The 12234-nt window shown below is 37.9% G+C and overlaps 1 protein-coding gene and 1 pseudogene across 1 annotated transcript; one reads left to right on the top strand and one right to left on the bottom strand.

Annotated features, from left to right (window-relative positions):
- Positions 1–846: 846 nt before the first annotated feature.
- LOC112732339 (zinc finger CCCH domain-containing protein 20) lies at positions 847–5070 on the bottom strand. Its single transcript, XM_025781032.3, has one exon. It carries the CDS (start codon positions 2395–2397, stop codon positions 1261–1263), a length of 1137 nt encoding a protein of 378 aa, XP_025636817.1. The 5' UTR covers positions 2398–5070; the 3' UTR covers positions 847–1260.
- Positions 5071–11394: 6324 nt separating this feature from the next.
- On the top strand, positions 11395–11985 carry LOC114924990 (2-hydroxyisoflavanone synthase-like; annotated as a pseudogene).
- Positions 11986–12234: the final 249 nt, after the last annotated feature.

Below are 12234 nucleotides of genomic sequence, written 5' to 3'. Positions count from 1 at the left end.
GTTTTTAAAAAATTGATACATTATATTGAGATGTACCGACTTCGAGATATTAAATAATGTCGCCAAGAAAAAGAGATTGTACTCTTTTTTTTTTTGTCAGATTTTATCTCTATTTGAATTTTTTTTTACAAGATTTTTAATGAATCAATCTTCAAATGATATTGTACTCTTCTTTTTACTAAAATTTTTTTTATTAGATTTTTTTCAATAAAATTTTAATAAAACATAATCCTAAATGGACATAAAAAAAAAAAAAAGAATATTATGATAAGGATGGAGCAGCTCACCTTTTCATTAGTAAAAATTTAGTTTATCAAAGCAGAGAGTATATGTATATTAAACCATTCAATCCGTGAAGTAAAAATCCACCGTCGTTCTCGTTGGAGGATGGTTGCTCATCATGAATCATGAGCGTTTAGCATATACAACTTACTAAATTCTAAATTAGTTATTTCTAAGCACCACTTAGTTTGTTTACTATCAATAAGAAGAGAAAAAAATAAATTAAATACTCTTAGGAAACTACACCAGAACATGGCTGCTATGGATCTGGGATTGCAGAGCACCACACACGTGTCTAATTTTATTGCTGTTTATTAAGATTGTCAACATCTGGATTTTGCCTAGTTACTTGTACCCGAAGTTCCACATGGTATTCTATGTTATTTAATTAATTAATTCCCAGACGCACCAGACTTGGTTGAACTGAACTACTATATTCCTATACAAAGAATCTAATTCATAAGCAGGAACTGGATAGATAATTCCTATTTGAGGAAGGAATGATCACTGAAACAGAAAAATTGGGGCAGAACACATCCAAAATCATGATAAAATATACAAAGATTGCATAAATATATTTATATTAATAATAATAATAATAACAATAACAACAAAGGACAACAGAGTAGTTTGGATTCAAATTTGTACAAGAAGAGAAGGAGATGAGAAGAGTAAGAGGAAAGAGATAACAATACTATTACTATTACTAAACATATACCAACTAGTTTACCACATGAGAATTTCATCATCATCTTGCTACCTATACAAAAGGCAAAAGCTCTGAAAAATCATTGCTTGCTTGTCTTGATTTTTCCCAGATAATCAGAGATTGTGATATTCAGCCATAACATAAGAACGATATTTACAGAAATTAGATGGTTGGTGTTGCTTTGCATGCTTCCAAAATAAAAATGATGTCTCTTCCCTCACACACTATGCACACTGCGGGGGCAAGAAACCAATCCCCCCAAAATGGAATCACTTAATCAGCTCGGAAACCCACCCCACATCCGGAGCTCCACCCGAACCGGAAGCCGATCCATCCAGAGAATTCTCTTTGCTCAACTTCTCGAACATTCGGGCCCTTATGCCCCTCCCAGACTCAACCCTCTCCATAACTGGCTCCTCAAAGCAGCAACTCTGATCCCAAACTTCAAAGCAGTTCACACCACTGCCACCTGGCCCCTCCGTTGGTGTAGAAGGAAGGCTACAGAATCCGGATCGGATCATGGGTCCCCGGGGAGATCCGTACCCGGGAGACCCCATTGGAACATTCCATGAAGAGGGTAGAGACTTAACCTTACTCAGCTGCAGATTCCGGAGAGAGGCCATCATCTCGCTCACATTCACGGACCGCCCCAACGACCGATTCGCCGGTGACATCGGTGGGGAATCCTCCGCCGGCGGAGAATCCGATCCCGGAGAAGACAGAAAAGGAAGCGTCTTCGCACACGATGACTCCATTGCATGCCTCAGGGGGGAACCGTCATAGGAATCAACGCTACGGGGACTGTGCTGCGGCAGAACCCTGAGTTGCTCCGGCGTGTGAGCGAAGAAGCAGACCCTCCTCCGGCAACTGGTTCCGTCCTTGCATGGCTGCGTGCGGTAGCGCGCGGGATGGAGCCAGCACTCGAAAACGCCGTGCGCGTACTCGCATGCGTCACCCTTCTTGCAACCACCCTTACGGAAATCGGGGCACGCGGCGCCGGAGTAGTGGAACTTCCTCGGGTCACGGCGGCGAGCCTTCTCTCCAGGGTGGGCGTACGGACACTCCGTCCAGTCATGGGACCTGCCACGCGCGCACCTCCTCACCTTGAACTCGAACATGCGGAAGTGGTCGCACGAGTATGCGTCCACCGGCGCGTCTATATCACGCGCAGCCTCAGAATCGGAGTCATCGTCTACGACGTCGTTGGAGGGAAGGTAGCGCTGCAGCGCGGAGATGGCTTCGTGCATGTAGTAGGGAGAGTAATCGGCGGCATTGGAGTCGGAGTGTACGGACAGTCCGGTGCCAGAGAAGGGGGAATACATCTCCGCCGTTGGATCATCAAGGAGCGGTGGCCACGGTGGCACATGGACGGTTGGATTTGAGCGGTGTGACTCACCTAGCATCATGGCTGCGTTGGTGTGATTAGTTATGGTTATGGTTTTGGCTTTGTTTGCATTCGATGGAGTTTTGTTGTTTGCACAATACCCGGCAAGGTTAGGGACCCGTTTATAAACTGCCTCGGTTGAGGGATATTTAACCGTGGTTTGGTTTTATTTTATCCCAAGTTAACCATGGTTGGGTTTAAAAATGTGTGAAGTCTGTGAGCTCTGTGCAGTTAAATGTGCAAGGTGACAGGTTGCGTGATTGTTTGCCACGTAGACGGCGAGGTGTAGGTGCATTGAAACTGTAGGGTGAGGCCATTGGTTGGTCACGTACACGTAAATCACCCAACCTCAAGCGGTGGACACCGGACCGTATCGTACGCAACAGGGGTAATTTGGTAAATGCATCAGTAGTACTGTGGACTGCATACGCTCTTTTATTTCATTTAAAAATTAAAAATCCAATTATGAAAGGAAAGATGATACTTATTGTTATTTACTAAATTTACTAAAATAATAAGAGCATAGTAGCTAGACATAGTTTTGATTTGGTGTTGATACCCGAAAGTAGGGGCAAAGCCCACAGTGGGGGTGGGAGTGAGCAGAGAGTAGTTCGATTTCTGAATTAAAATTAAAAACCGATGGGCAAAGAAAGAAAAAGTGTTGGATTTTATTTATGGCCCCTTTATAAAGTCATAGGAAGAGTTTAATGTGGGTAGGCATGTTATTCAATTCCCTTTCGTCCGTTCAAGACTTGGAAAGTAAGAAAGTAACGCGTGCCATCATCACACACTTGGTTGAATTGGATTTATCCCTCAACCCTTTTGTTACATCATTGGTTGATTCACCATCACTAACTCACTGTTTTAATAACCCTTCAACACATTCATCATAATATCATTATTACTTCTTAATTCTCATGAAAATTTCACATAGCGACTTGGACTTATTTCATGTTTTTAACACAAATTTATGTAACTTAACCCCCACAGCTACAAATAAAGCTTGCTTCAAAAATTATATTCTAGTTTGCTAATGTATTTTTGATAGAATAGCTAGTGGTGATTGTTGGGAATAAGACACAATTCCCCCTTGAGAAAACACCTTTGACAGAGAAATAAAATAGACACAATCACAACACAAGAATTTAACGTGGAAACTCCAATTACCGGAGAAAAAACCACGGCCGTTGTCAAATGACAACCAGAGAATATCACTATGTGAAAATTGTTACAACACATAGACTTCTTTCTCTCACCGGCACCCCAGTACACCCACACTCTTTCAAAGCAAATATCTAACTACACCTCACAACACTCTCTAATCAAAGAGTACAGAGGAAAAGAAAAATCAGATACAAGCTTAAAGTGTTTCTGACTGGTGCAAAAACAAATGGAGAACTTAGCCTCATATTTATAGCCTAGGCCACCCACTCCATTTGCTATCCTAAGCAATGTGGGACTAATTCAACCAAATCCTAACAATCTCCACCTTGATTGAAATAGTCACACATCTTCAGCTTCCATTGTCAACACCGACAATTCTTTGCTGCCATTGTCTATACCGACAATCATAGTTCAGAGAACTATCATACTCCACCATGAAAGTATACTCACTTGGAATTAGACCACTCCAAGAATTTCGCCTTGGTACAGATCGAAACCTTGCTGAAAATTCATGGTGCAACTTCCAAATTGGCTTTTCCTGGAAGTTCTTCAGCCATCGACCTAACTCCGCCACACACCTTGCATCTCAACGCCAACCAATGCCCGTGTGCAATTGTGGACCTGATTGCCACAACTTATCCTTATCCATGGCAGTGCGGTAATACCATGAGGATACTTCTTGTCTTCTAGAGAACATCATCTTCTCTCATAGAGAGAGCAACCAGAGATCTTCTCCTTCAACGCCTTGTGCAAACCTGATTGTATCAACACATCCTTGACTTGTACTTGCCACAAGCCAAAATTGATTCTTCCATCAAATTTCTCTATTTCAAGCTTCACAGCACTTGAATATCCTGACATTGTTGCAACCGTATACTGGAATATTATAACTCAACTGTAGACCGTGCACTAGGAAGGGTCCCCAGGAAAGAGAGGTGGGTCACAATGGACACACTTAAATACCAAGTCTTTCCTTAGCCAGAACCTTTTCCAAACTGCACTCTCACAGAGTCACACTGCCTTCCAGCAACAACAACAGCAACCAAAGAGATTAGACTAGGCTGCAACCACAGAGCATACTAAGAATAAATCCCACCGAACCGAAGCTCTGATACCACTTGTTGGGAATAAGACACAATTCCCCCTTGAGAAAACACCTTTGACAGAGAAATAAAATAGACACAATCACAACACAAGAATTTAACGTGGAAACTCCAATTACCGGAGAAAAAACCACGGCCGTTGTCAAATGACAACCAGAGAATATCACTATGTGAAAATTGTTACAACACATAGACTTCTTTCTCTCACCGGCACCCCAGTACACCCACACTCTTTCAAAGCAAATATCTAACTACACCTCACAACACTCTCTAATCAAAGAGTACAGAGGAAAAGAAAAATCAGATACAAGCTTAAAGTGTTTCTGACTGGTGCAAAAACAAATGGAGAACTTAGCCTCATATTTATAGCCTAGGCCACCCACTCCATTTGCTATCCTAAGCAATGTGGGACTAATTCAACCAAATCCTAACAGTGATTCTCCTCGCCCACGGGGGAGGTTGAATCACTTTAACGTCAATATCTATGAGGAGGCTACGGTTTCGGGCTAATGATCACATTGACTACTTTAGCCATTTTAGTCCATCCCAAGCTCCTTCTACATTTTTATCTTTTGGGTGTCTTCTACCGTACCTTTACTTTTGTCTTTATTATTAGATATTCTTTTTAATAAAATACAATAAAATTATTATTATTATTATTCAAGTTAAAGATAAGTAACTTCACAAATCAATGCTTAGTGAAAATTATATTATTACCCACAAAGTTTTTTTTTTTTTATCGTATCGAGAGTATTTTCAGTGCTAGTTTTAAATTTAATTTTATTTTAAATTTTATAAAATGATACATTAATATTTATAGAATTATATGTTATATATAATAATTTTAAAATTAAAAATAACATTTTTTATTTTAATATTTGATCTCATTTTAATTAGTATTTTATATTATTTTTAATTATTCTATTAAAATATTTATACAAGTAATAAAATTTTGTTGATTTTTTTATTAAATTAATTTTATTTATCTATTGATTTCAATATAAATTTAAATTTTAAATTAATTTATTTTTTTAAAATATCAAAAGGTGATATTTTGAAAATACTGTATTGCACTTGCTCTGATAACTAGCAGTAAATTATTATGATTCATGTATTTTTGTATAACCATTTGAGCTGATCTTATATATTGGTATTGTAAATGGCATAACAAAAAGTTTGTTTGGATGAGTGTAAGATGTCATGGTCATGAGGCACTTGAAAGATATCATCAATGGATGCGAACATTTTGGTAGACAATCCAATTGGGATGACTAAGATGTTTTGGAGGATAGCCATATATGCACAAGAACTTGTACTACAATATATTGTTCTGAATCCATTAAATTCTATGTTACTTAGGTATCATCTCTCTTGGGACCGGGTGCGGGGTTGGTGATTTCAATTTACCACTTCTAAATTCAAGAAAACAACCTTCCAATTGTGGAAATTGGCATTACCGAATCCTTGGAATCCAATTCCAAATCATCTATGCTCCTAATCCAATCCCATTTCTTCCTGTTCCGTGAAGCACACTAACTGATGGTATTTGGTATCAATCACACCATCATACATTATTGACCTCACACACATCTATATGTATACTACCATCGCATTTAATTTGATTCATAAGTCTATCCCTCTAGTACTCATCATATATAATGGGTCTCAGTTTTTGGGAAATAAACATGTATCGTCATTCGTCTGACAAATCGCAATCTCTTGCCAAACTTTTATTTTTATGGAAATATTCCAAACTAAAAGTGGCCAAGAACAAAACATATTCATGATAAAACGAATAACTTTGTAGCTAGTTTAGGTCACTTTAATTTTTGCGCTTTGCATTGCTCTTCTTCTCCGTTCCATTTATCATTTTAGCATATATTATTTGCAAATAAATTAACGATACAATCTTAAAAAATTTATAATTAAAATTTGAACTTTAAATTATACAATTATTAATTAACTAATTAAAAAATACTTTATGATGCTGAGAGAAGTTCTAAAAAGTTAGTGACACAGTAACATAGTTGTAAGCATAGGTTATTGAAATTAAAAAAAAAAATTTTGTGGATTATATATTATGTCAAAAACTTTTTTTACTATTAAATTAAATAAAGTGTAACTTTCTTCTGAGATGCGTTTTATATCACATTTAATTATGATAAAAAAATCATTAAAGTCTTAACTCATCCTATTAATTTTTTTAATTTTTAAATAAATAAAATTCTAATTATTTTTTATCTTTTTCTGATATTCAAATATACACATTACATACACATGTATATTTAAAATTTTACTCATTTAAATGTTAAAAATAATTAAAAAGATAAATTATGATTCTCTATCAAAACTATGGAAAAAATGTCTAATTTGAAATACAATAAAAAAAAAACATAAGTGTCACTAAGTTATTCGCTTGTATTGCTCATCCCATTAAATTTAAGTAATTTATTCACTTATCAAAAAAGAAGGAATAAGAATAATTGCTATATAGAGGCCGTGTGATATTCTGTTTTAGGTGAACAATTATTGGTGTAGTATTCATGTAAGGCAAGGTAAAGAGAAGGATGAAGTGTGATTGTGAAACAAAATTAAAGTGGTTAGGGGGCACAGGGTGAGATAAAGGCGTTGCCAAAGTTGAAGCAGCAGCCATAAGCACGAGGAGTGCCTTGCGGACACCCTAAACCAAATATATTCCTTTCTTTTTTGCCTCCTAATTTAGCGAAATTGTTGCACCATCGTTGATCTCACATTTTTTATTTTTATTTTTTAATATTGGGTTGATAATTTTTTTTTTAATTATGAACGGTTAAAATGTTAATTTTAAATGCAGAACCGTATAATTTAGGGTTCAAAAATCCGATTTTTTAATTTATATAAAATATAAAAATAAAAAAATAATACAAAACTCAAATCTTTTAATTTCTAAAATTAAATCGTCTGAATTTTGTTTTAAAAAATTTAAAAATTTTGAGGTACGAAATTCGTAACTTCTGATTTAATTCTTTTTACAATTTAAAAAAAATAAAAAAAATATAATATTTGTAGAATATATGATTTATTTCACTTCAATAAAAAAATAGCCTTAATTTCACGGGTTTCTTTTTTATTTTCTTTGTTATTATTAATTAGTTTCCTATCAGAATACGCCACATATGCGTGTCCTTTCTTTATCTTTCTGTCCCGTACATATTCATTATCGTACTCTCAGAAAATTCACATGTTTCCTCCTCCTCCTATTTCATATTTCCATCACAATTTTAGATTAAAGTGCAATATAATATACCTATATTATTAATTGTTTAGGATAAGTAGTGAATATTGATAAGTCTCCTGTATTAATCTTTTAAACAAAAAGAATTCTTAATAAACTACCTTTCAACCTGAACTTGTGCAAACAAATGTTTTTGACAATTTTATTAAATTTATCATATGTAAAAATTGTGGAAATTTCCTAAAAGGCATTATGAATACCAATTCATATTTAAAAATCTTTGTTTAAAAGATAGTAATTTCTCCAAACTAAATGACCAAATGTAATGCATCATATGAATATTAGGAAAGTTGTGGCTGTAACCATGACCTATCACTTGACAAAACAAACCATAAATTGAATATAACTATAAATCTATAATTATGGCTGACTAGTTTTAACGCTATCCGAGTCATCATATCATCAAAATATCAACGCATTTTGCCATGAGAAAAACTTTGCGTACAAGCGATTAGGGCTTGTAAGTATTACAAGTCAATTAAACTCTAATCCCCAAAATTTGCTGCAAGTGCTACATTCCTTACATGCGCTACATCCCTTCTTCTTCTCTTTCTTTTTCGATCGTTCTTTTCTCCCCCTTTCTCACTGGTTTGTTCTTCGTCGTTGACGTTAGTTCCTCCACATACTGTTACGGCACGTTTTCATTGCACCTTCTTCTTCTTCTTGCTGCACGTTCTTCTTCCTCTTCTTCTTCTTCTTCCTCTTCCTCTTCCTCTTCTTCTTCTTCTTTTCTTCTTCTTCTTCTTCTTCTTCTTCATTGCACCTTCTTTTCTTTTTCTTCTTCTTCTTCTTCTTCTGCACGTTCTTCTTCTTTCTTTTTCTTCTTCTTGCTGCACCTTCTTCTTCTTCTTCTTTTTTCGTTATTCTCGATTTCTATTGTTTTTTGACATCAAGCTCTGAAATCGTTTTTGAAGAAGAAGAAGTAGCAGAAGATGAGGAGGAGAAAGAGAAAGAGTTCTGAATTATGCATGATTTTAGGTGTATTTCTTAAATCCTTTGGGTGTATTTTCTGTAATCTTTTGGGTGTATTTCTATAATCGTTTGGGTGAATTTCTGTAACCGTTTGGGTGTATTTCTGTAATCTCTTGGGTGTATTTTATGTAATCGTTTGGGTGTATTTCTGTAATACTTGCCATTTTTTCTGAAATGAAAAATACACACATAGATATCAGTAAGATACACCCATAGATATGAGTCAGATACACCCATAGATATCAGTCAGATATCACTCAAATATACCCAAATGATTACAGAAATATACCCAAAGGATTACAGAAAATACACTCAAACGGTTACAAGAATTCACCCAAACGATTATAGGAATACACCCAAAGGATTTAAGAAAATACACCCAAAGGATTTAAGAAAATTCAGAACTCTTTCTCTTTCTCCTCCTCATCTTCTGCTGCTTCTTCTTCTTCAAAAACGATTTTACCATGAAAAATCGAAAAAAAAAGAGAAAACAGAGAGAAAAGACGTAAATGAAGAAGAAGAAGAAGAAGAGAAAAACGAGGAAGAAGAACGTGCAGAAACGAAAGAAAAGGTGAAGAAGAAGAGTAAGAGGAAGAAGAACGTGCAGCAAGAAGAAGAAGAAGAATTTCAGAAACCATGAAAATCGAAAAAAAAACGAAGAGGAAGAGGAAGAGGAAGAGGAAGAAGAAGAGGAAGAGGAAGAGGAAGAAGACGAAGACGAAGAAGAAGAAGAAGAGAAGAAGAAGAAGACGAAGAGGAACCGTTTGAGTGGGGCGCGTGTAGTTACGCTCCATTCAAAATGAGTTAATGCACGTGTTAATGAAGTTTGGGCTGATAACTTGTAAAACTTGTACGGCCTTTTTACTTGTATGTGTAGCAGGCCCCTTTTGCCATACTCAAGGTCAAGTTCATCGAAATTTGCTTAATTGATTAACTCTAAAATCAGCATGAATTAAGGCGGTGTTTGGTTCATGTCCATGTTCACTAGAGACATAGACACGGTAAAACATATATACTGTTTATTTGTTGAGACATAAAATTTTGATGGACACGGTTACATACAGATGTACATGAAATACATGTATTTTGTGTATCTCTTTCAAGCTGTGACACTCAGACATAACTCATGAGACACAAATTTTTTTAATTTTATCCCTAGTTATTTTTTAAAATTCTAATTTTATCTTTTTACCCTATTTTCATAACTCTCCATTTTCTTCTCCAATTCATTCCACCTTCCAACCTCTGTTCTACCCCTACCTTCTCCTTCCGCCATTGTTACCGCCACCACTACCAGCATCGCTACGGCCTCCTTTCTTTGTTCGCCTATCTTCTTCTCTTCTGCCTTCTCTCTCTTCTTCCGCCGCCACCCTCATCTCCCTCTCAGCGTTGTTACCGTCACCATCATTGTGCCGCCTCCCTGTCGCCTTCCGTCATTCCCATTATCGTGCCGCCTCCAGATCTGCCTTGGTTCGCCTCTCTTCTTCGTCGCTTATGTCAATGCCTCTATTGCCTCGCCTTGCCTCTAGATCTACCTTCACCCACCTCCGTTGCCTTTGTTAGTTTGTGCCGGTGCTAACGCCTCCGTTGCCTCTTCCTGTATATAGATCTGTCTTCACCGCCTCCATATCTGTTTTTCAAATTGTACTTGTTTTTTGTATTTTTTTCATTATTCTTTTTCATTGGATATATTTTGTTCAAGTTTTTTTTTCTTGGATCTCTGTTTTAATTTTTTATATATAAAAAAATTATTGATTTGATTATTGGATTAAAGATTTTGATGATATTTCATAGTTATTTAGATTGAGGCTGAAAAATTAATGGCAGTAATGGTGGAAAGCAATGTTGGTAGTGGTGTTTGTTACGGATCCGGCCCACGGATCCTACACCCGGAATGGTCCCCGAACCCGTTACCAGGGTCTGACCCGCTTCGCCCTTCCAGAAGGTCCGGAACCAGCCCACTAGAGCTCCTAACCAACTTTCGAATTCAAACGTCTCCCTTATCTTAGCCAAATAAGATGAGATAAGATATTCACCATCACCTATAAATAGAGGACCCAGGTCCCTCCAGGTATTCATTCATTCCTCACACCTTATACCTCTTAGATCCATTCTGACTTGAGCGTCGGAGTGTCTTTGCAGGTACCTCCCCCCATTGCTCCAGTCAAGTGATCCGGCATCTGCCTCAACCCGCAAGTTCTCGATCCATCTCTCAACCCGTACCAGAGACATCTTGTACATTGGCGCCGTCTGTGGGAACTTTGCAGCATTGTGGCGGCATGGCGGGTAACCCAAAAGAGCAATCATCAAACTCAGATTTCTTGCGTGTAACTGAGAGCAAAAAGGAATAATGTTTCCTTAACTTGCATCACCTTTGCAGTGATAACACACCTTCGCCCTACTCCAACGGCGAAATCCCAAAGGAATAATGTTTCCTTAACTTGCATTACCTTTGCAGTGATAACACACCTTCGCCCTACTCCAATGGCGAAATCCCAATGGAACAATGTTTCTTCGACTTGCAATCACCTTCTTAGTGATAACACTCTTTATGCACCTTCGCCCTACTCCAACGGTGAAATTCCAAGTCCTTTGAGCCCAAAGTCTCGCCTACCTTTAGTGGGACACCTCCACCTCTTGGACCCTCTCATTCACTACTCCCTCATCTGTCTCTCCAAGCGCCATGGCCCCATCTTCTCCCCCTATTTCGGCTCCATGCCCACTGTAGTTGCTTCTTCTTTTGAACTCTTCAAGCTCTTCCTCCAAACCCACGAGGTCACCTCCTTCAACACCAGGTTCCAAACCTCTGCCATCCGCCGCCTCACCTATGACAACTCTGTCGCCATGATCCCCTTCGGACCTTACTGAAAATTCATAAGGAAGCTCATCATGAACGACCTCCTTAAACGCTACCACCGTGGCCAAGCTCAGACCTCTCAGGAGCCAAGAGATCAAGAAAGTTCTCAGGGTTCTTGCACAGATACGGGGGATAGCCAAATCGTGGCGGCATGATGGAGAACCTCGAGGAGAAATCCTCCACCCAACACCCCAACTCCCGAACTCCAAGATAACACTCCTCCCACCCACGGGAGAATAATAAGCATGCACATCGCCAACCAACCCCAACCTAGCAACAACCAAGAGAGGACAACCGTCCTCCCACTGAAGCCCGGCCACCCGACGGCCTAGAAGAGAAGGTGGTCCAGATAATCCAAGAGCTGTGCCTCAAGGTGCAAGACCTCAAAGGCCGAATTACACAAGAAAAGCATAACGCCAAAAATGAAAGTCATGCAACCTTCAGATCAAGATCTCGCCATGAAACCAGGCACGGCAGATCGCCAGAACA

Source organism: Arachis hypogaea, chromosome 13 (assembly GCF_003086295.3).
Source record: "Arachis hypogaea cultivar Tifrunner chromosome 13, arahy.Tifrunner.gnm2.J5K5, whole genome shotgun sequence".
Lineage (NCBI taxonomy): Eukaryota > Viridiplantae > Streptophyta > Magnoliopsida > Fabales > Fabaceae > Arachis > Arachis hypogaea.
The sequence above is the reverse complement of the archived record's forward strand: the minus strand, read 5'-3'. Positions and strand labels throughout refer to the sequence as shown.

What these genes read in the sequence shown, in the direction of transcription:
- LOC112732339 (XM_025781032.3), bottom strand. Translation starts at nt 2,397, where the DNA reads ATGATGCTAGGTGAGTCACACCGCTCAAATCCAACCGTCCATGTGCCA.